Below are 25,026 nucleotides of genomic sequence, written 5' to 3'. Positions count from 1 at the left end.
TTAGTAATTGTGATAACCACGTGCACTCGTGGCATGGTCGGCTCTCGGTTTGGGAACAAATCGCTGCTTGATAAGACATACTGATGATTTGAATACGATTTCCGACGGTACGCTAATGTTCTGTCATTATGGCCTCAGTATGCACTAATAATCAGTTAATTGGCCTAGCTCGTCCTCATTGGTGAGCAAGTCACTATGTCTAAAAGGTAGACATATCTTTACAACAATTTTCAAGTGCCGATTATATGTGCACGATAGTCGCTTTTTGGATTTCTTAAATTAGTCTGGCCGCTCACCTGGAGTGCTTTCAGTGCCCTCAATTATCACTTTTAAGGTGCCGTCTTAATTGGCCTTTCTATAAAGTTCTGATTCTGAAAGTTCGAGATACAACCACATTTGCTTGATGTAATAATCAACTCAGGCGCAATTGATTTTCGTGTGAATGCTTTTATATTTCAATGAACAACATTCTTTGCCAAATTTGCTTATTAAAGTTCGATGTGCTTCTCGCAAAAGTACATAGTAGAATACTCATTTGCGCATTGCGCTACCTTAATCCAACATTATCGGTCCGTACGCACAAAAGTGAAACACGAGTTTAATCACATTTCCTGTGCCTAATATTTCACAGACAACATTTGGTAAGTGTGCGTTTTGGGCCTAATTCGACACAGCGGCGACTAATTTGCGTTGCACTAATAATCCGGAGCCAAAGTGAACGCGAAAAGACTTGACAGGTGGCTGATTTTATGCCCTCTTAGGGAAATGACTAATGCTTCCTGCAAAGTCGCTTTTACCCGCCCTGCTTAAGCTCCCAGGCCCGGTGGTAATTTATGCTTTCAGGATATTCACCGAACCCAATCGGACAATTGGCTGACCGGGGTCTCCTTCGGATGAGATGATATTAGATCCGTCTGTGGCGGCGATGTTGACCAACATGCATGTTTAAAAGAAGATAGTTTCGAGCTATCTTAATACAGTGAACATGAGTTAGATAACTTTTATCCCAATAATTACTAGTAAATTATAAAGGAACTGCCGCAGTAGGTTTGATAATTTTGACATGACATTCACTCACTTCTAATCGCGCACATTAAGCCCACCGACCCAGAAAGTCTATGCACAAAATACATTTATTAGCACAACCGCGGAACGACTTGAATTTAACTCTAATTATGAAATGTTTTATACACAGGCACACGTTGATGGGCGAATCCCGCTCCGTGCATGGTCACCCCGGGTTCGGGATTGGTGCGGGGGCCCCCTTGGGGGAGAAGGTTTTAGTTCAGAGAGAAGATTGAAGAGGACTACGAATGTTCACTGTTAACAGGGGAGGGGTAAAAATAGGACGATAAATCGAAGAAAGGATAAATGGAAAACCTAGCGTCACGCGACTGTAGGAATCAGGAATGCTGACAATCGAGGAGGACCAGCAGGCAAACAAAGGGACTAGTAATGTAACTTACGTACAGCTAAATATAAAATAATAGCTATGGATAGTGTGCGTTGGTGCTATTAGGATAGAGGTCTAATCAAAATGGTTGTAGCGAATGAGGCGTGCATTTAAGGGTGAGCAGGCGAAGGAGGAAAATACCGTCTAGTCACATTGCCTTCCACGCCCTGTCTACATGTGCAGCGCCAGAAAAGCTGTGTATTGGCAGTTTACATTGTTGTAAGGGGAAGAGACAAATTAAGGGATCGCAGGTAGTCATATTGGCTGATTGCAGACGACTATCGATGTACTGAATGTGTAGGTGCACATTTTTCTCCTCAGACTGATTTACAAAAATAAAAATTTCCAAAATAAACGGACAGAGGGAAAGGAGGAGGCAAGGTCGGTGAGTGTGCGACAGAGCTCAAAGCTGAACAAAGCTGCACTTATGCACGGTTGCTACGATGAGGCGATGGATACTGCATTTAACGCATTAGGGTTTTTATTTTTTTTTGTATTCATTGGTGAAAAGTAGAAGGAAGTGGCTGGAAGTCTAGTTGTGGGGAAAGAAGTACGTGCATATCACCTTTCTGCGGCATCTGCTGCTTCGAGTTTAAGCAACGGGTCTGGCCAACAGCCACCACAGTCACCGCCGCAGGAACCCATAACAATCATTGAATCCTATTTAAAAACGACAAAAATCCTATTTTAGTTTCTGCTTTAAGGTATCTACAGGATATCTGTAAAAGCGGATCCGTTCTTTTATTATATTGCAAATTAATGGGAAGAATGGCTCCAGTGTTACAGAATTTACAAGAATAAAAATAGCACAGTATTAAATGGCATTTGATATTACGCTATTCCATCGCCTTTGATTGCAGCCAACTCGATGTGTGTACGCGGAAGAAAAGAAACTTACCCCGGTCCGTGCCACATGTCCAAATGACTGCAACCGGGAGGTTCGCCACTGTGTTTCTTTCGACACAGTAAAACCAGTTCCTTTGAGGTTTATCAGAAATTTCCCCTGAAAAGCAAAAGCAAAAACGTTTTACAAGCAATACACACACACTAGAGAATTAAAATTCCAAAATCTAAGTTCTTTGACACAAAGTCGTACAGTCAATGGAAATGTGACGAAACCAACTTTAAAACCCGCATTATATGGAATGTAAAAGTTATTGATCTCAAAACCATGAAAGTTTTATTATAAACTATAAAGCAGTAAAGTCGGAACTGAAGATCGTACATACCAACTGAGAGGTACCTCTCGAACAGGACTTCGCCGATGCATAGGGGACAAATCGCGTTCCTAACGTTTCACTGAACCTTCCATCAAATACTACAACCCAAATCAAGCTCAATTAAGAAGTTCCTCTGCTCCAGTGTTATTATCAAAGCTCTTTGCTGAAAATGCAGAAGAGTCTGGTCATTCAGCTTAAGTGATGGGGTGGTGTACCAATAATTTTATGGAAATGCATTATATTGCTTTTGGGGACCGTGTTTAGTTTAAGAAAAATGGCCATATTTACGGAAATAAATGGTTTCATCTGTGGCAGTATCATACATCCTCGATGTGATTCGGCAGAAAATTTAACAATCATTAAATTGTGTCCACAGCATTCTTCCCAATGAAGTTACAACAAATGAGTTACTTCGCAAGCACTTTTTGCATTTTCTTAAAATATTGTTTACACATGCCTGGAATCTACAGGTATTTTAACAATATTTTTGAAATGATATGTAAAACAGATGGAAGCTACTAAAAGAGAGCCTGCACTTACTGTCTACATGTAGGGAATTGAGGTTAATACGCAGTTTTTTAAAGACAGTAACGCTGTCTGCTGGGAATTCGGATAGTTCGAGCGACTGATTTTCGGAAGGTGTACCGGAGGTCACGTTGGTATCCGTCACTTTGCCTTTATAGTAGACGTTTGTCGATGAGCAATTTTGTTCACTCCTATAGATGTCGAATTGATAATGAGGATAGGATTATGGAAGGTGAAGTTGAAAATGAAGCAGTATAATTCTTTCACACGAGAGTAAAAGGGGAGCAAGGTAAGTCTTTAAAAACGATGTATTTCCATGAGGAAATAATTTATCCATGACTGAGCTCTAAATTTAAATCTAACAAGTTTAAGGCATAGTTAAATTTAGCGTATGAGCGTGAAACGTCTACTTTCAATGTTCATATATTCGCCCTGTTGTACCTTGCATTATAAAAATGGTCACTTTGCTCCTTATTTTTGTGTGCAATAATATGGTGATGTATTAGGCCCATAGCGATGGTAAACACTTAACTCGGGAATTTTGGTTAATTTGCTGAATGATGGTTAATGTAAACCATACTTACGCCTCTTTGAAGTGCCAGATGGATGCATAGTTTAGGTGGTGAAGCGGAAGGTATTCACGAGGATAGGACGATTCCATATCACTACAGTAGATCTGAACCAACGAAAGAGTTAGTACAATAGGATACGTTGGTAAAGCGGATCTGACGTCTGAATTTAAATTCATTAATAATTTTAACTTGTGTTGACATGTGGCCAGGATTTGCTAAAATAAACTTTGGTACAAACGTTTCATCGATGGAATCGCTACATTCTATTGTGAATTTGATTTCCGTTTAAAAAAGGCTCCAGTTTATAACTATTAGATTATTCACTAGACGAGGAGGTTGAGTTATGGACAATGTAATATAAAACTCACCCTGACCACTTGCCGATGTACAGCAAGCTCATAGAGACCGTCAGATGAGGCGGGATGGCGCTGCTTCTGATCCCAGCAACTGATCGGAAGGTCTGCATGTGAAATAAGTATCTGTGATAACGAATACACACTAGTGATCCATGTGATTTTTCCCTTAGTTATATAACGCTAGGCTTCCTGCACTCAATTATAGATACGCAACTTTCAACCGGGTTATGTTTTGACAAGTGTTTCACATTTTGATGTACAGCGAAGGGGATTAAGTAATTTCAGAATTCTTTGTTTTCCCGGCCATCACTATTTAATTGTTGGGTCATGTCCGCTGTTTTATTTCTTATTTTCTTGATACATGTTGAAGATAAGGTATCCCATGCTCGCAGAATTAGGGTCTGAAGTTTGGGCATTGAAAATCAAGAGCCATGTCTGGTGAAGCATGAATTAAAAGCCTGGGTGGACATTGAGTAGAAGTCGCGGATCTATGCAATCGTATTCAGTTTCGATGACTTCATTCAGGGAAAAAAATACAAGTATCTAGTGAGTGTTTAATTATTTATTGCCCTAGCTTCGAGGCGGGGAGCTAGAAGCTACTTCTTTTAATGTAAAAGGACAGGATGAAGATCGTAGTTAAAAGTGGTGCTATAAAGCATAAAACAAAATGGAAAGGATATCATGCTAATTATTCCACTACTGACCTTCTAGTGTATTAGAAATAGCTCATGTTCACTGAATCTACGCTCTGTAAAACACTATTGCATCCCATTTGAGAATATCGCAATCGGGAGCTCTCACTTAAATTGTGGAGTCCGGAACTGGCTCCAGCATTTCCTGATTTTTAACCAGACAAGACTCTTACAAAAGTATTCACACCAGAATCTCCATGCTATGGGCTACTTTTACTCTTTAGATGACCAAATGTGTCTATATTTATATAATCTTGGTGGGGGTTCACATTAAGCATTTTTTTTTCGCTCTACATAAATTTGCGCACAGGTGGAACCCCTCTCCCCCAACCAATGATTGTAACCAGGTTACCATTTCGTTATCTGCAGAATTATCATTATAGATAGATTATGTGGACAGTTTTTCGTATAAGAAAGGCATGTGCACTTTGAAATTAAATGTAACACACCTCCAAGTGTCCGATTAATAATTAAGATAATTAGGTTAGTGATACTCGTAATAGTCGATGTCAGTGGACATAGATCCTACAGAATGTCGATGTTAACGACCTGCCTTTCTGCATAGCTAATATTGTATATAAATCATGAAGACTATAATGGAATGGGAAACATTCAGTTACTTTCCTGCTCGCTAGATGGGTACGAATTTTGATGCAAACTCGGCTACAGGGACTGCAATTTCAAAGTGCAACAATTTCGTTGTTTTATAACACAGCAGGAGATTTAAAACCAAATCACAAAGGGTTCTGCAACCACAAAACTCCCAGCTCAGTGTCAAAACTTTGATTCAAAGTGCAAGAAGTTATTCGTAAAATAATTGAAAGAGTTAATTATTTAAGCGTGTACGTGTGAGTTTCTTGCCTGGACAGGCATCAGGACAGATACTCCAGGAGTCAGGACGCAAATGAGCCTGGCAGAGGTGATCCGCATACTCTTCGCCAAGATCATCCACACAGCGAACATTCCTATACCTTGAATGCTTCCTACACGCGTAGGGACACTACAGGGTTCAAAATCAGTTGACTATGGTTTTCTTGAATGCCAAAAAAGAGGAGAGCTATGCATGAATAGCCTCACCCTAGTCCAGGTATCCGTGCGCCAGCGGTAGGTCTTACATTCTTGCAAAGTGCAAGGAATCATTTTGAGGGGCTTTCGAGAGTATACACACTCCTTGGGATCAACTGGTTGAAAAGAGGGTGTGAGGCACTGCAGTTCTCTTTGCTGGTAGCCACGAATACATCCTTTCGCGTTACACTATAAGAGATTAAACATTGTGGTGATGGTGGTTCGATTCAACTCTAAATAAATGCATAAGATAGATTTACGGTCGACGAGACGACTGGCCACCAAAAGGACCTATCTTCCTGACATGGTTTGAGCTGGCACTCTGTCTTATCAACGGGACGAGGTTCCAAGCACCTTATTGTGTTTAAATGTTTTCTGGATTCAGTAATAAGGTTTCGTCTTCTTCTGGACGACATTTGAAGAATACTGCGGTCTCGCGCTAGCCTACCGAAGACGTAGAGCACAGTGCCATTGGGAAATCGGCAGTCCACATGCCTAAACCGTCTACCTGCTCCACAGGTGGACGAACACTGCAAATGATAAATTAACATCGCATTTGTTTCCTCATTCTAAAAGCGAATTCACTAAAAGGGAAACCTCACAGATGACCACGGTCCTTGGAACCAGAAAGGACAGTCAGAGGCCAAAAGGCAGGAGCGTTTTTCCGCAGGTTTTGACTGATACTTGCACTCTGCTGGATCCACTTCCTGTTCGATCATCGTACTGCTCACGTTTAAAGGAGCCTCAAAACTACTCCAGGTGACGCTCTTAGGCGAAGTCGTGTACAGGCTCTTCTGTCGAATGCATCGAATATACCGCTCCTGTGTGCCAGACTCGCAGGTGCCTTTGCACTGGTGAAGAGGAAACTTCCGTTAAACCAGAGTTATCTAGGTGTTTCACGGTAATCCACGTTTTTACATTTACAAAGGTCAAGTTTTGCGAATCATGTATTCATTGACTGCCAGGTTTATAGCAAAAAATAATATTTGATATATTTTAGATAGTTTCTGAAGTATCAAAGCATATTTTAAAATCGTAATTCACTCAGAAATTTTTCTTTGATAATATTTTGCTTGAGCATGGAACAACAATTAAAACCAATTGATACAAAGTGTTGATGATGAAATACTTTAATAGAAAACCTAATAAAATTAACTATAAAGTCAGGAGACAGTATCACGAGTTTGTGCCATTTATGCCACTAGCTCAATGCCACAGTCCCAGTATTTCCTATAGAGGGATACTTTCCAGGAGACCTAGCACAGTACTATAGGAGATTAACCACGTTGGACAAAAGTGAGTGTAGCATGGGGCGGAGGATATGAATATAAGAGCGAGGAAACCTTGCCTCGGACCATTCTCCAGGGCTCCACTTGATACATGGCGGTGCCTCGCATAGCTGCATGTCTGCAGGTCTGGCGAGTCCTCTGGCAGTGCACTCGGACCCCGGCACTTCTACCTCCACCGCCTCCGACTTCAAAGGGGCACCGGTGTGTCGCTCAACCAATATGCATCGGAGGGAGCGCCGCTGGTAACCCATACCGCAAGTTGCAGAGCACTAAAATCCGCATTTTCGAAAAGAGACACCAAAGGAGTCCAAAACTGTGCCAATCCCCTGAAATGCACTTATAATTAGGAATAGTTTGAAGAAATTATGCTGGTACGTGTATGTTAGACGCTATTTTTAGAGCCAAATGGAAGAGGACTCGTGTAATTTCAAAATGAGAAGGCATGAATTTTTATTGTTTTTTCAGTGGACAACATGCAATCTCCCACCAAAAAATCAAAAGCTAAAAGCCAAAACCAATGGGAATTCTCCCGTAAATCATGCGAAATAAGAGTAAAGGACCGTTGACATAGATAGTCATTTGCTTGACGTAGAAATTATGGTTGACTAAATCAGTAAAATTAACAATTTGAATCGTTATCCTTGCATAGTCTCAAAAAATAAAACAATCCAGATTAATAGGGCGATATAAATTTAAAGACCACTTTTATCTGAATGATACAAATAGTTCAGACTTCAGTTCATCTCATATACCATAAAAACCAAATGAGCTATAAATTTCGTAGGACTTAGACAGGACGGACTTTAAAAGATGGGCCCCACTGTGGCATGACTGATCATTGTAACTTCTATCCGAATATGCATTCGAATAAATAAAAATATGCATTACTTTAAGTTCACTTTTCAAGTGCAACACGTATTTGCAGCGGAGTACAGCCAAAATTAGCTAAGTAATGTTTAGAGCTGAAGTATTTCGTTATGTGTTTTCCTTATCTGAAGTGTATAAAAAAGGCAGTACAAGGTTTATAGATAGCTTAAAGTGGTGAATGGTGAACGGCTTCGCATTAACGCGCTACTCAAAGAGCAGGTGAGCTCTAAGAGAGATCCTAAGCGAATTAAATTATACGTATCTAAACTCTCACCAATGACCATTCACTGACCGCCCATTCGAGACTTCGGCTGTGGCAGGGAGGGTTGGAGCAGGCTAGAAGGAGGGGCTTGCCTGGGGTGAAAGGAAGTGGGCGGAGGTAGGGCACGCGTTGGAGAGCCTCACGCTCTTCTGACGAGCCGCTCTCCACGATGTAAACAGTCGGGTTCTCTCGCCGACTATCGATTTGGAGGGAGATGTTGGAGCCCAGACGATAGAGACAATCAGTCTCACCCACAGGCGTCACGTTGGGTCTTGCACCTCGTGAAAGACTAATCTGCTCACAGGAGAGCTGCCCTACACGTTGGCCTGCCCCACAGTTGGTGGAGCACTGCAACGTAGACAGTAGAGAGTTGGAAAACGGTGCCAATATCCAAAAGCAATATGAAGATCGGCAAATTGTCTAGTAAATGTGTGTTGATAAAGGTAACGGGGCTCACTTTATGTGAATAAAGGTATACCAATACCTTTTAAAAGCCTGGTCTGTGATTTCCTACTTCCTTTATTTCTCTCGAAGACAGGTGAATCAGATGTTTAAAAAATATCCTCAATGTATCCATATCGCCTCAGCCGAGTGTTCATAAGGTGTCGAGTTAAGACCTTGGAATATTTTCTTATAATAAGTTAAAATATTGCATTCAGTGATGATATTCTAACAAGTTTCTTAACGCCAGAATGCTATTCTATTTTTGCCTTTAGAATGCTGTCAGATAACAAAAGTTAGTGTTTTTATTAAACATGTGGTTCCTAACGTTAAATCTTGATTGGCAATGATCTATGCTTGTTGGCTGAAGTACCTTTTAGTTTGAAATATGACTATTTACTCAGAGCGTAAGATCACGTATTTCCTCCCATAAAGAACCGCAGTAGTGAGTTTATTGCTGGTCATAAATAAACATTTGAAATTTTCTTAAAAAATGTAATCGGTATGAATTGATAAAAGATAATATACGGGAGTTTTTTTAGACAAATAGATCGTATGGCGTTTTGTAAGGGAAGGGAAATTAAGTTTTACTTTATAAAATAGATTTGAGTGAGTTGTTAACTCCTCGTTTTGTGGTCGGAAAAACCTATTCTCTCAGTAAAAATCGGAAAGATTTAATCTCTCCACTTACCAAGCCCCGGGAGAAGTAAGGATCTGTGTAAATGCAAGCGGCATCTTAGAGAATGGATTTTGGTAAATGTACATGGCGATAAATATAAGAAGCCATTAAACATCAGTCCAAAGCGCGCAACACTGCAACACCTCAGCCCCTATCCCTTACTTTATTTTTAGTTTTCACCTGTGTGTTTCCTCAAAGAATGTACAATTTAGTGTGAACTCTTAGTAAGATAAAGAAGGAAATGCCCTTTACTAATAGTCAGTTTTACGTTAAAACATCCCCACCTCAAATATTTTAACTTCATAACGCCAAACAACCATCCTCTTTTTATAACACAAAGCAATGGTTATATCAGTATCCAGAGTGTAGTTAGTAGATATCGAAAGCTCGGGTAAAAGGGGCGTTTTAATGCACCAATAATTCATTATTTGATAGTAAGTGGAGATGTCTCTTCGAATAAATAATAATATAATGTTTTAAAAGTCTGAATCATGAAAATACTTAGGGACAAGGAAACTCCATAATAAACAGGAATGCTGCCGATAGTTAAGCCGAACTTGCCTGTGAAAAGTGAACAGTCGTCCAACGATAGCAGGTGAGTTCTGCAGTGCAGGCCTGTTGCTCGGGGGGCTTAAGGGCGTGTGCACGTTCGCAGTAATGCTGCGGAGCCTCATGCTTAACATCTTCGCCAGAGGCAGAGCGTAACACGCATCTGCTGGTTCGTGTCTGGAAGCCAGTGAAAGCAGAGGTGCTGGGCAGACCTTGACTGTCACCATCAAGATGGCGCCTCAGCGCAGAATGACATAGGCTGCCCATATCACTGTAAGAGGCTGTGGAACGACACTCGGACCATGGAGTTGTGATCCACATGAACTGACCCCCACAGGCATCCACCTCGAAGCACTCAGCCAATTCGGTACCCACATACCCATCCACTCCGTTGAGTTTGCCCACCACGACTGTAGAGATGTGCTGCAGACACTCGGTAAGCGGCCAGTGGTTGCTCACATCATCCACACACGTCACACTTCGCTGTTTTGTTCCGGCACCACAGCGCTCCGAACACTTTAAGGGTAACAAATTGACAGCTCCATCACTGAAATGCGCATATGTAGTGCAAATCAAGTGAAAGTAGGAAATTACTCCACCTTGTCCCAATCAGAGAAGACCCAATGCAGAGGTCTACAATCTCCGGTGCAACGGTTGGTCACCACTCTATCCTCGGGTGGTTCACCAAGTTCCGCTTTGATGCAAGCATAGGCGCCGAGGGAGCTTTCACGCCAAATGGTGTGAAGGGTGTCCTTCTCGGGAATTTTCTCCTCGCAGATAGCGGTGAAGTGCACCTCCGTGAGTCCCTCACCACATCGCACGGAGCAGGTGGACCGGGCAACTGTGTAGTCTGAGGCGTTAACTTCTCGCCACGACCACCGCACTCCACAGTAGTCGGCGCAGTTGCGTGTCACCGGCGAGGGTCGTAAACTCTCGCCGCAGTAACGCGGCGGCAGGGGGTGGAGAGGGTGAATCCCATAATGTTTAGACGCCTCCTGACTGCTGAACACGGGGTAACAAGAGGCGTGGCTCTGCACAGTACCTTTAAAATGCGAGCGTAGAAGGTTTAATGAGCATTCACTGTCTAACAAGATTAGTGAATGCATCGTGTCAGATATGATGAGGGATGTAATTTTGAGGAAAATAGCTATTGAATTTTGGCGAAGCAATCAGTTTAATAGCGGGAAATTAAAGAAAATAACATGAATGGGATTCTCTGTTACTAACTTTCTTCACTTTTAGGTGTTAGTTGGGCGAATAAGAAGGTTTTTAGGTCAGCCTCATGATCTTGGAACTGACAAAAGTCGGAAACGCTTTTCGCAAGAAGCATATTTTTTGTGACATAGACTGCTATAGTTCGATCCTCGTTTCTAAAATTTGCCAAGTTTATTGTCTTAGCTAAGCCTGAGAATGGCGTTTTTTAGAAAAGATCTGCTTGAAGTAACGTGCAAATGAATATGTCAACAGAGGTCGAATTCCTTACAGTAAATGATAGTGACCCCAAAGTATTAGGCATACAAACTAATCCTCACTCCATCTATCGGGACCCACCTTAGCGTAGCTCCCAAAGAAGGTGGAAATAGATTTCTATAGGCGTGAATTTTTCACACTAAATGAATTAAAAGATATATCACTACAATACCAACATTTTCCTGAATCCAACCATATCCTTGTCTGAGGCTCTCTGAAAGATAGGCCATTAAGTAAAATTTAAGCTTTCTTTCATTTTCATTTCCATTTATAATATGAAAAATGACTGCGGAAAAGATAAAATGAGTTTCGTATGGTCTTTTGGAAGAAATCCTTAGGAAGTGTATCATGCAACCTATTTAAGGTTTGGTATTACTGGAAAGCAGGTTAAAATACGAAAAAAAATTATTGATAAAGCGTAGGACCCTTTCATGCAAAATGATTCACGGTGGTGAGGAAAAGCATTCAGCCTTGGTTTGAAAAACAGTGGCACAACGGGTGAAGTTTTTGCTCTTTATACGTTGTTTGTGCATCGAATCAAGTCATTCGTTAAAGAAATTATAATAACCCGCGTGAGAGCTCAGCATCTGCTTTCACTTTAGTATTAATGCATGTGATGAAACAGTAATGTGATTGCGAAGATGCGAAGCAAAACTTACCTGAGCAACTCGTGCATTCCTTGGGAACTTCATCCATCTTCCATTCGAAGCCTATGGGCTCTTTAATTGTCTGTGAGGAGTGCTCGGGCTTTGACGGTTCCAGAGGAGGATTTGGTTCCACGTTTTCCTCGTTTAACTCCTCGGCTGGGGCTCCCTTGCGAGGTGATCGGAGAAAGCGCAACAGGGGATCATTGTAGTGGTGTACAGCTAAACCCGAAGGGTCAAAGCGTAGGTGATCGCTGGCATCTTTGCTCACATAGTAGGTGTACTCCACGTCAGGAAGTGGGAGTTTGGTGTTCTTATTCTCTACTCGTATCTGAAACAGTAGTGCGTTGTGGTGATACTACAGTTTATCAGGTATCCGCTTTTATCGAATTGGTGCATATTTTCGTCTTAATAAGGTACTCATTTTAGGTGTTTTAATTGGGACGACTCACTGAACAGTAAACAATGGTTTATTAGACACAATATAGAATTCATTATCAAAGAACAAAGCCAGATACTTTATGCAAAATTCTTATAGAAATTTCAGTGACTCATTTCGTTAACACCTATTGGAAATTCATGTAATTTTTTGGGAGGAGTATTTCGTTTAACCGTGCGTTTAACTCCGCGGCCTCTTTAGTCACCGCAGTTTGCACTCCCACACTGCGGCATGGACTTCGGGTCATGCTAATAGCCCCCTACCTCTTCTATACGCCAGTAGGGCATGTTATTCCCGACTACCTTGACTTATTACGACTTCGGGAAAGACTCGGGTCACTGAAATAACTAATTACAAATGACTGCTACCTTGAAGTGCAAAAGGTGTGTTAAAACATATGTAGCAATTATTACGCAGAATTAGAGTTTCACATAGTCATGTAAATTTAATGTCGGGTACTTAGCTTAAACTATGGAAATTAATATGAAGACTAGTTTGGGTCTATAACCAGACACATCAAGAGGGCTTGACCCTGAAAATGAGAATTGTGGGTACTAAGGGGTGACCTTTGCAAGATAAAACCGTGTTTGGGGCTAGGGCATGAAAAACGCACATGGATGGAGAGCGGCAGGGCGAGGAGTGCGTGTCTGCGCTTGTGCGCACGGATTTTAACTTTATAACGGTCGAATTTGCGGACCAGGCTAGGCTAAATTTAGGCCCCCCGCATTGCCGCATCAATGGTTCTCTATTCCGTTCAACTGATAAAAAAAATGAGGCATTGAATGTCATCTGGTGGCATCTAGCACAACCTATAAAAAGTCACCGGTTCAGTGGTCAAAAGGACATTTCAGATCCCTCCATACGACATTGCTCGAGGCAATTTCTTATCGTATGCTGTCAGTGACGCACCAAAGCCCTCTTTAGGGAGTGCGAAGTGTGAATGTAATCCAAGTTTGTCCATCTTACCACTTTATTAGCTTTTATTACATAAAATTTGATAATGCTTTAATGAAAATATAAACGACAGCTAAGAAGAGCATAGTTTCTACAAGATTTATAGTCCCCTGTGTGTAAATGAACTTTGATTGGGTAGCTTTCATGACTATTTTATATGCCACTTCATGTTACGACTTTCAGTTACTTATTCGTTTGATTTCACTTGAGGAAAATATTCGTCTGATTCATTTTTTACCAGATATCACTTCCACTGAAGGTAATATGAGGCACTTGCTATTCAAAACTGTGGATTGACGTTTACACGTATTTTGACCGAATTCCTGAAATGATAAATGAATATGGCTTAAAGTGCAACCTCTTATCGATACGACCAAGGTACAACCGATATGCTCTGAAAATTCACCCCTGAGCGGCGCTTTTCACGATCTTGCTTTACTTTGTAGCAGAATTAATCGCTTTTCGAAATTTTATAAGTGGGACGGCTTAGGCAACGTTCCAATTACCTCCACCGACTATCATGCATCTGTGATCCATTTGGTGCCTGGCATCCGCCAAAATACATTAGCACAAGTTTTTCGCAAAGTCAAAAGTACTTACTAAAATGTTGACGTTTTTGTTGATTTGGCCCTTGATATGTACGATTTCTTCCTTCCCTCGACTGCCACTGTAATAGAGCTCGGCCCCAGCGAAAGGTTCCCGCGTTTCGCCTCGACGAATCCGAGTCTTAAGCTCTTCGAATATCACTTAAAACGGGAAAGTGCCTGTTTGCGACCCACAAACCGAGTCATAAGGGGCTTGTAAAAAACATTTGAAATAATGCTACAGTTCGGTGGGACAGGCTCCAAACTTGTCCATTACACTGGGAAACGATTTAACCATCGGTGATTTTTCCCAGTCTGTTTGGCAAATTAGCATTTTGGCAATAAAATTGATGGGTAATGAAAAATCTGTGTTTTGATGGCAAAACCAAATTATTTTCTAGCTAAAAAGGACAAACCAACCAATGACAAGCAAGCGACATGCAGATATAAACAAAAACATTCATGTATTGTATATGAGTTGGCAAATTCGATTTCGCATTCAAGATAGGATTGTCTTTTCATGTATTACCTGTGCAAATATGGTTACGTGTTTTTCTGCATTGCTTAAGGCGTACGAAAAATTTTGTAGAAGAATCAACGAAACATCAACCTTACGTATCATGAAGTCGTCGTATGCATCTGCTGAATAGGGTGTAGATCTTCTTGAAACCTTTTTAATATATGCGTTTGTAACTCCTTGAGGGATGTGCACAGCAATGGTCAACCCTGAAGGCAAATACAAAAAGATATTGAGTCCCAGAATAGTCGAAACCAAATACGCATATTAGGCTAAGATTCCGAGCTAACTATATTTTATGGTTGAGCAATTTCTTATACACAAGCTGCTAGTATAATACTTCGCAAAGGTTTCCCTATTATAATTTTACAAAACTATAAAGCAGCAATGCTGCGCATGAAAACCTTTTTTACTTCTTATCTACGCAAATGACATCTGGATTAATAATAAACAATATTTCATTGTATTGGATACACCATTGTAACTCCAGATTATAAGATTAAAGGTATTTCTTTAATGGTTGAATGAGTCCTCACTGGACTGCCGATCACGGGAAGAAAAAAGGTAAGGCGACTTACCGACAGGTTTCGCACCGGGAGCGAGTGCATCAGAGTGGTGGAACTCGCCACTGACTGCGTAGCAGGTGCTATTGTCGCCGCCGCATACGTTGCAGTTATCCCTCTCCATTCGTGAACCAAGCATCTTGTCGCAACCAGCTTGCTATAAAGGAGAAGAAATATCCATACTTGCTTTCAACTCCACTGCACAAGAACACGTCATCTCCTTAAATGACATCTCCAATGGTAGGACTCGAGATTCGGAGAAAGAGCATATTCAGTTGGTAACGTGTTCAATTCTGCTGGCAGCATGGTATTTGATGGGATAATCTGTTGTGTAAGTTTTCAGAAAGAAGCCCTGCAACACATTCATTAAATGTGGGTCTCCGCATGTAACAGCTAAGTATGGCTTCCAAATTTCGTCGCGATTAAGCAACTGTCATTACGAAATGAAAATTCAAATAAAATGTTTCTACTTAATATGGCCTCACGCACTAAGATGATTTGCGTGTTTAATACAACAGAAAAGCCACCATCTTACTTTATGCAACCTAAAAAAGCTTGAAGTTGAATATGTATGACAGCGACCGATTTATCCAACTACTTATAAACAAAATTTCAAATTTAACTACGATCAAATGGCCTCCCAAAAGACATTCCTAGTTGTTTGACTCAGGAGAGTGCTGTTTTTGGGTCTTAACGTCATAGGAATTGTAGGAAAATACCTACCCAGCACCTCCCTTTGATGCAGATGTCAGTGCCAGGGGCGTAACAGGGAGTTCCATCTGGGAGGCTTTCGTTGTGCGCGACTTCCTTGGTCCCATCGAGGCAGACGAGCTTACAGGCATTTGCACCGCCAACTTGGAAAGAAAGTGTTTAAAAAATTAAGTTAACTTTCCAGAAATGCACAAAAGACCAAAGTAAGTGAGCATAAAAATGTGTTCCAATAAATAGTACGTAATGGATAATGAAAGATTGGGAAATTGTCGTAGCTTCCGGATAAATGAAATCCTTAATGATGTGATAGATCTGGGTATTCTTAAATGATAAATCATGAGATACAGTTTAAAAATGTCCCTTTTCATCTCCAAATTATTTTGCGTCTAATTTTCCAAGAGGTAAATCGGAGCTCAGCTTAACGTTAAATTCGGGTATGGCTGACGAAGACACTAGTAACCTTTAAGCAGTTGAAAATCCTACGAAAGAATTGCCAGCTGTTCTGAAGAACCTGTTATTATTGTTAGCAACCCCTAAATATTCGTGTATTTTTGAAAAAAAGCTGAAATTCATAAAATTTTTTCTGTAACTTCTGCCACAAATGAGAAGGATGAAAGTGCAAGCTCGATCGCAAATGAACAGATGGGCAAAATATCTAAGCAGCTCATCTTCGGTTCGTGATTTCGGATTTCGGGGTACATTAAGATGTAAATCTTTCATAAGACTTTGGAAAAATGTTTAAAACAAGCGCACACATAGCAGTGAAAACGATCAGCATGTAGAAGGACCAGAGTCCACTTGCGAACCACTTAAAGGAAATATTTCTGGAGAGAGAAATAACAACCTTTGAGACCTATTCTTTGCAATAATTTCGAGATCTTTGAAACTAATAAGCATTTAAAAGGACTATTTTCAACTCACTGCTTGGCTTGAAAGCTTGCAAATGTTTACTAAGCTTCTGTCCTACTTTATCACAGAGTTGCTGGCGTAGATCCACTGAATCTGGACAATTCTAGGAAAAAAAAATCAGAGATAGAGAAAAAAAGGGAACTATATGTTAACTTGACTGAATCTGATATAATTTGACTATCTGCAAAAAAGTATGCGGCTCATTATATTTAGTAGGTGAAATCCACCTGAATGTTGCAAGAGCGAACGCGAACATTTGTACCAAGACAGTGTTCACCGCCATTTTGGGGTCTAAATGGGAAAAAAAAATAATTTAAAGTTTATTTGATAGAACCTACAGAAAACACTGTGCATTGGTGATGTAATACTGCAGTCTTGCTACAATTAAACGTAGTAGCGTAGGTTGAGATCGCTATTCGAACAACAAATAATGGTTTGTATGGCTTATGGGGTGTCTGGAATGCTTTCTGTGTAATTGTGCACGCTTGTAAATGGATTTATTGCCATGAATTTATGAAATTGCACTGGTTATTCATTTGCTATCAGCTAGAAAAAGGCCTGTAGATATGCATGCAGGGACTGACCTAGCATCAAACAGGAATAGAAAAGGATTACCTTCCCAAACTTTTAGATATCTACAGCATTTTTTAAGCTCCAAGAATATTTTTGACGGATATTATTGGAGAAGTGGTCACATTGTAGTCAAATTTAAACACTGGTCCGACAAACCAATTTCGCACGAGTGACTCACTCAGGGCTGGTGCATTCACGACGTGAGAATTGGACCCCCCCACCGCAGGATCGCGAGCAGGTCCCCCACTCCTCCCAGGCGCTCCAACCGCCGTCAATTGGTGAAATGGTCTCTCCTTGGAGCAGACACTGTCCCATCACACACCACTGAAAATAAACGTGAAAATGGGTCAACGCTGAATATTGTTCCATTCCAATGCCTCTTATGCTCAGCAATTGCCACCTACCCTTTTGTAGCCACATCGGGAGCCCTCGGCCCAAGGCGCCTCAACTGGAAGGCACATTCCACGTTGGACGTCGTAGCAATGCAGTTGTTTGCACACAGGAGACTATGGGAGGGCGACATAAGTGTTGACGATAGCATGCAAGCAGTGTTAATAAGCTAACTCCCCAACACTCACGCTGTGTCCACAAAATCGGGCCCCGCGTTGCCTCATTGCCAGGGCGCATTGTTCGTTCAGGGTGAAACGTAGGCCTGGTTTATGCTGCCCCATATGTTGTGTCAACTGTTTTGAGGTGAAAGCCGTCCTCTGTGAGTTTTGTGTCCGCAGACAGGCGGAATCAGAACGGCTGAAATTGCAAATCAAAGAAAATTACAAGCCCCCGATTTTCCTCAGACTGGATCTTGGCGTTTATGAACACAGATTTATAGTTTTCTAGTCATCGATTGTGCTTGTGAATGTAGTCATCATTTTAATGATCTTCAACTGATAGGAAATATGTGATTGGCAAGCATTTGATCAAGTACTCTTAAGAGGGAACTCACGAGAGAAAAAATTGAATGTTTTCCCGACTGCAGGCAGACCAGCGGAAGGGGTAGAGTTCAAAGTAGAGGATCCCAGACATGATAGTATCACGTTGGATTGTCAGGTCGTCAACGTCGGGAGTTCGACGGCTTAGTTTTTGGACTGCCCTCTTGCGACTTGGTTGTTCCTCTAAGCCACACTCGGATCCCACTTCGAAGTCATGCTTGGCTCCTAGTCTGTACAGATCAATTTAAGGACTATTTGAATTATTGTATCACATTAACGATAATAAGAAAACACAAAGCGAGGTATGTCACAAGAAGAAAACTTTGGACTCATAGAGGCACAGTATGAATGGGAATAACTAATAAAATCGTACTTTAGCCAAGTTATAGGAGGTAATACAAATAAAAGCTGTCCATTTTTAAGTGTTATAATGCATACAAAATACAAAAGTAACTTACTGATGACCGATTTCGTGGGCAATGATATCGGCTGTTCCAAAGCCTCTGTCAACAACAACAAGACAACTGCTTTCTCGGCTACACATGGCTTGGTAGTGAGCAACGCCTGTAGGATATAAAAGTCGCTTATTTAAGGCTGAAAAGATCAAAGTTTGTCATACGTGACCCAGATATTTCTGACCGAAGTGGTAATTCAGCTAATTGGATAGACCGGATGATGTGGGGATCATGTGTGTCGCGTTAAATTAGGACATCCCCGTTCTCATACCGGAAACTTGATCTAGCATTAAATATTCCCATGGGCTCTTCCGGTATTTGTAGTAAGCTTGAAGTCGCTTTTTCGAATGTTTATGCAATATCATCCACAGCGAATCAGTCGTTTTTGATTAAAAGACGTGAGATTAATAAATAGGATACACTATTAGCTTTAAACCATGTTATGGTACTGTTTAGCTCACTTATTTAGGAAACGCAAACCGTGTGGAGACTTAGGAGTGTATGTCAGAGCTGATTTCATCCGTTACTGCATTGAACAGTGGATCGTGTAATTTCGTTTAAAGAAGAGCTCAATATTCCAGTATTTTCAGAGAGCAAAAATATGGACTGACACTCTGTTTCAATAAAAATTGCGCATTCCGTACTTCTGGGTGTGTGCTTTTTCATTGCCAGCGTTATTCACTACGGTTACATGATTTTATATGGCGCTTTAAGACGTGCATTTTGACACCGTAAGCCACCGACGGGTGTTTTCAACTCTATGCGAAATCAGTACTTTATTCAGTGAAAACGTGTTGCACTCTCGTCAGTAGTACTGTCTGTTACCATATGTGTTGTTATATTCTACTTGTTAGCTCAAATGTGTTAAAGTGGAAGAAAATCACAATTTCAAAGCATGTGTGCAATTGCGTATGGGTTGTAAGCATCGCAAAGTGGTTTTTCCGAATCCTACCAATCAATTCCATGGGATGGTGAAGTCTAAAATTGTAACGTAAATCAGCATAGAAATCTGCATTAAACATTCTGGCAGGTACTTCTAGGTACCCTTTCTTTAGCCACCGCTGTGCTGAAGTGGTCATTAATTGTGGACCAGATTTGTGGAAAATAAAATATATATACCAGATTTCATATTGGGATCATAACTTGATCGGTTGAAATATAAATCTAGCAAACGTACCAAGTGCAGTTGTTTTGAAATTCCTAAAATGATAATAATACCTCGTGTTACCGACCAGGACCGAATACAAAAATAGTGATAGGAGAAAATTTGTCTGCTTTTTTAAATCACAAAAAACTACACCAAAGTATTCAAATGGGTTAGCGCGTTTGAACTTACGAGTGAAGGCTTATTACATTTCGAATGTGCAGTAAACCTAGGTTTAGACTAAGAAGTACAACTAGTACATTTTTGTTAGATCCTGTGCGTTACGAATGACGTAGCAGCATTCACATATTGTAGAATAGGGAGTTATTTGTAGGTCGTTTACGTTTTGAGTCAAGTCAAGTCTAGGTATTACATTCTCGACTGATCAAGTTCATCATTGCTTGTCTCTGGCGTCTGACACTAAACTGTCTGCGTTAATTAGATTGGATGAACATGCATTTCCACTTGCCCAACATTGAGGAGAATAGCCGAGTCCCAATTCATTGTTGGTCTTCGAATCCTGTTTACCCAGTGGCAAAATTTGCCCATCACTTCTTCGTGATTCTTGTTTGACCAATCTTCGAGGCCTTCACGTCGCTACAAGGGAAAGGTGGACAGAAACTGAGTCTCGTAACATGGGTTGCTTTTGGCATTTGCATTATCGGTTAAATGCAGAGTCACTGTGGGTAACCAACGTAAACAACCTAATTCCACCTGTTGCACTTGGGTTTAGGACGAAACTAATGAGCCATGCCATTCGGCGATATGCTACGCATCGAAAACTGTGCTATTTAATCTTTGCTGACGAGGCGAAAGGCGAATCTCGGTGCCGGTATTTGCACTTTAGGGAATTTGTGCCACCAGTCATCGGGACAACAAATAGAGGATAACAAAACACCACTTATTTCAGACTTCACTTTAAGTCAAAAGTCATTAAGTCTTATGCGCTAAAGGGCAGTGCGAATTGTTTTATCTTCCTATTGGCTTTTTGCAGAGTTAAATAACAATAATCTGAGTGTATAAAGTACATAACTTATAATAATGAGATTACTTAAGAGGAATCATCGACAATAAACTTACTGCGAAATTGGAATCCAGAAGAATAATATCAACAATGCTGATTTTGACCGAAGCTTTAAGGCTACAGTGTTTGAAGTTTTGGGCCACCTTAAAACGGTAAAAAAAGTAGTCTTACTGTAACAAATCACATAAGAACTAAAATCCTCAACTTTCAGGAAGAAATTGAACTAGAATATGACTAAATTCTTGACCAACATTAAATTTCACAAATTCATTCTTGTTTATCACCATGGTATTAGTGTACATTGTAAGACTAGCGAAAATTTAAAAGGAAAACAAGAGGAGTAAACACAGCATACAGCGCCAAATGTTGCGACCAGATATTCAGTGAGACGGCCTTTGAGGATGAGATGCATCTTCCTGGTTACCACAACGAGCAGTTCGATGGTGTTTTCCTCTGCCGCTTTGAAGCTGACTGTGGGCACGGATTCACCGGCTGTCATGTTGATCTGCATCCTCTCGTCCCAGTGTCGGTCAGCATCGCCACCATCGGAATTGGATTCGCCGTTTGTATAAGACGCTTGCTCCACCTTCCAATGGCGTTGCATGGTTACAGTGTTCCGCTTCGAGAGAGTCATCATCACAGGATGCAACTCTCGTGGTCTTTTCAGCACTCTCTCCGGCAACTTCATATCCGCTAGAGCTCCGGCCGCTTCAAGCCGAACTGATACCAAAGTGTCGATTTCAGATCAAAAAATTAGAACAAATTACACTTAAATTTAACCAAATTTAATGCACCTTCTTTGATGAGGAGAGTAAATGCAATGTTATTATCGGACTTGATTGGTGATTGATGGTCTTGAACGTCATGATTGCATTGAAGATGAAACAGTACAGGCAATTTAAGCTTCCGATTTGTCACATGATAGGGCTAAGCAAAAAAATAAGACTTTCATAGGAGTGAGTTCATTGCCAACCCCATAAATGATCCACATATATGTGCGAAAAAAAGGATCTTCTCAATAAACCATGCTGATCATGAATGACTTTAGTACTACTTTCCTGTTAAGATGCTTATTTCCATGATTCTACGCAGCTTGTGGTTTCTAATAGAAGCCTTTCCCACAAAATCTTGGAAACATTCGTTTGAATGGAGAAGAAACAACAATATTTTACATTTATTATCTGAATTGGGGACTGGGAACATGCCACAGAGGTACAGATAAGTTTCATTTTTTTATACATTAGGCAATGTTATTAACGTTGCAGAATACCATTAAACTTCTATATTATGCGAGGATAACAGATAAATCACCGTTCATCATGGGCTTATATTTGGGCACTATGTGGTTATAACTTTGGGAATATGAAGCACAAATTGCCATTGAAGAAGTTAATTCCAAATGTTTTCAGTAATTCTGGTAGGCACGATTTAACGTGGCATAAATATTTAAGTACAAGTGACTAAATTTGTTTTTTCCTCAAAATATTTAGAAAAGACTTCCATGTGAAACCCGTGCATTATCCAGTAACCATTTCAAACTGCATTCCAACTCGGTCAAATGTCGTGAACTTCTAAAATGGTTCCAAGTTTAAGCGTGCTTTTATTTTAATTCGAAATAAATTACGGGCCGATGAATAGATATGTGAATTGGATTTGTGTCTAATTAAGCAATTTATGTATAAAAATTATGTGCTTGCACAGTTCATTTCAACGGTTTATCTGTTTAACTGTTGAAAAAGCGATTTTTGGGATTTTGAGTGTTTACGCGAAAGTAAAAATAGGGTAACGAGATTTGACACTCCCGGAGGAAAAAGCCGCTGCTTAAGAAGTCGTGGCAGTTTACAAGTGTCATTCTGTGCGCCTGTTGCAAAATATCACAAGAACCACTTTCTCTGCATTCACAAAATCTGATGCGCTTATGGAGTGGAGATTTCATGAACCCTCATGTTATTCGCCACCACCATGAATAAATGCTTAATGCTTCGCAAAATAATTTAACTGAACTAAAAGTTGGGTCAATTTCGGGTGTAGGACGGTAAAAGCATCTGCTACATTCTCACCTGTCTCGACAATATTTGTCAGGACGTTTTCGATGAACCTCCTGCACTTGATGGCCGGATATAAGTCTAAACTATTGCAATTATTTACTCTTCAAAAAATTAATAGTAGAATATTTCAGAATTTCGGTAAATATTCCCAAAAATTTATTACAAAATATAAGGACCAAACTACACCTTACACTAGTTTATTGGCCCTTTTGTACTTTCTAGCACAAAAATGATTTGCAATTACGCTAATTGCCAACACTTTAAGCACTTTCATCAAGAGCAATTCATTAAGGATTGTTATGGCCGTCAAGTAACGATGTCAACGTGGAATTTCCTGGAGTTTGAATGTAAACCCGCCTTTTTGGGATTATTTCAATAAAAAAGTGCTTTGGTTATGGTTAGTAAAATATTCAATATATTAACCTCTGTCAGGACACATTCAAGTAGATTACAGATGTTCTCGTGAATTTCTTTTCACCAATTAAAAAGAGAACAAAAACATACCGAGCATCGTCTGATGATTGTCGATATCCCCATATCCATGTGTGAGCCCGTCAGTTGGATGTAGCAAGGAGGAAAGGGGGAGAAAGCCCTGCTTGAATCCGTCACATAAGGGTATGAGCAGACAGAGGATTGCGAAAAGGACTAGAACTGCGTTGTGTCTTATGTACATGAGTGAAAGACTATCAATTAAGTAGGATGTATTCCTGTTTGTGCGAATGGTTGGGTGTATACACGAGCGAGTTATTTGTTATCTTCTAGGAATCCAGAACTGTACCACACGCCGCAAACAACGTTGCCTAATTTCTTTAGAAAAATTAACTTTATAAGACTACGCAATGTTCTCGTTTTGCATACAGGCAACCATATAGGATCCAAGAGAATTAATTAAGAAGGTTCACTTCAACATGTACCAGGTCTCAATTATAAAATACACTGATACTTTGGATGCAGGGCCGCAGGTGTGAATGACAACGAGGGAGATGTCGACAGCGGTGCAAATGATGTTCACCAGGCATCTAATAGCTCCAATAATAAAGGCAGGAGACGAAGAACTGACTGTCTAGTGTACAGAGGCAGAATGAGGCGTTGATGAGAGAACGGGGGCGAGGTGAATCTAATAAGGCCTAGGATCCACGTGGAGCCGACGTGTGTTAAAGCACTTCTGCTACTGAATTTGTCCGTTTGTGACGAGGCCCTTTTATACCTGGTTACCGGCATCTGGCGTGTGTGCGCGCAAACAAAGTAGGTCAGACTGACCATCTGACCAATGGTCGTGCGCCTGCATTGCCACTGGCCGGAGACCGTGGCTGTCCTGCGGTCGGGCCAGGGCGGCTTAGAGACTGCTCTCATCAAGGCCTCATGAAGAGCACCCGCCTTTCCAACTCTCAATTTCATCATTTCTTCATCAAAAGTATTATAGCTTTTTCACATAAACCGTTTTTCCTTCATTATCCTATATTCGACGGCAACTTGTTTTTTTTTCACTTGAAGAGCTTCTGTAATACGATGGTGGTTTATCCCTCGGTTCCGGTGAGGCGCCACTTTTGTGCTTCGAATTAGCCCCCTTGTACCTCGCTGGGTGGGCTGGCCTTTTGGGCCATGCCAATAGCCCAGACACCTTCTCCGTGCCGAATACATATATTCTGCCCGAGTATTTTGTCTTCTTTCGTCTTCAGGGAGTCTCGGGACGCTACACTTCATTCTAGTCAAAGTTCCAATCATGAAACATTGTGGCTTGGCTCCACGATAAAGATTTATTTTGCTTCACAGTGGCCAACCGATGCCAGTGGCGGATTTACCCAAATTTAGGTTAAATGAAGAAGTTGTTCTGGATTAGGATTTGATAAATGAAGAATTGCTAATATGAACCCAAAAAAGTATCATATCTCTAATGCCTAAATGACGTATCACTGTTTGCAAATAATTCCAGAGCAGAATGGTGCAGATTTTCACAAGTACCATCGTTATTCAAAACCACTTCAGCAGATAGGCTAGGATTTATAAAAAGATTTGGCTCACAAGTCTGTTAAAAAGATTATTTAGCAAATTACCGAGTTCGGTAAAATCGTATAATGGAGCACATTTGCAG

The 25,026-nt window shown here is 40.7% G+C and overlaps 2 protein-coding genes across 2 annotated transcripts; both read right to left on the bottom strand. All coding sequences in view use genetic code 11, as the record gives it.

Annotated features, from left to right (window-relative positions):
• Positions 1-793: 793 nt before the first annotated feature.
• EGR_06479 (A disintegrin and metalloproteinase with thrombospondin motifs) lies at positions 794-18,807 on the bottom strand (the record flags this gene model as incomplete). Its single annotated transcript, XM_024495728.1, has 28 exons — positions 794-887; positions 2,019-2,113; positions 2,352-2,456; positions 2,683-2,771; positions 3,214-3,389; positions 3,783-3,874; positions 4,139-4,230; positions 5,665-5,818; positions 5,896-6,072; positions 6,144-6,413; positions 6,486-6,606; positions 6,648-6,734; positions 7,227-7,441; positions 8,314-8,649; positions 9,998-10,486; positions 10,570-11,012; positions 12,100-12,415; positions 14,078-14,223; positions 14,677-14,787; positions 15,157-15,298; positions 15,865-15,995; positions 16,774-16,864; positions 16,989-17,052; positions 17,513-17,658; positions 17,739-17,840; positions 17,913-18,081; positions 18,278-18,493; positions 18,722-18,807. 28 exons carry the CDS (start codon positions 18,805-18,807, stop codon positions 794-796), a joined length of 4,755 nt encoding a protein of 1,584 aa, XP_024349889.1.
• A 1,493-nt stretch (positions 18,808-20,300) lies between these two features.
• On the bottom strand, positions 20,301-24,332 carry EGR_06478 (ADAMTS5 peptidase (M12 family); the record flags this gene model as incomplete). Its single annotated transcript, XM_024495727.1, has 5 exons — positions 20,301-20,459; positions 20,943-21,029; positions 21,242-21,606; positions 23,439-23,596; positions 24,142-24,332. 5 exons carry the CDS (start codon positions 24,330-24,332, stop codon positions 20,301-20,303), a joined length of 960 nt encoding a protein of 319 aa, XP_024349888.1.
• Between the last annotated feature and the right edge of the window lie 694 nt (positions 24,333-25,026).

The sequence above is a fragment of the Echinococcus granulosus genome, assembly GCF_000524195.1.
Source record: "Echinococcus granulosus chromosome Unknown EG_S00057, whole genome shotgun sequence".
Taxonomy (NCBI): Eukaryota; Metazoa; Platyhelminthes; class Cestoda; order Cyclophyllidea; family Taeniidae; genus Echinococcus; species Echinococcus granulosus.
The sequence above is the reverse complement of the archived record's forward strand: the minus strand, read 5'-3'. Positions and strand labels throughout refer to the sequence as shown.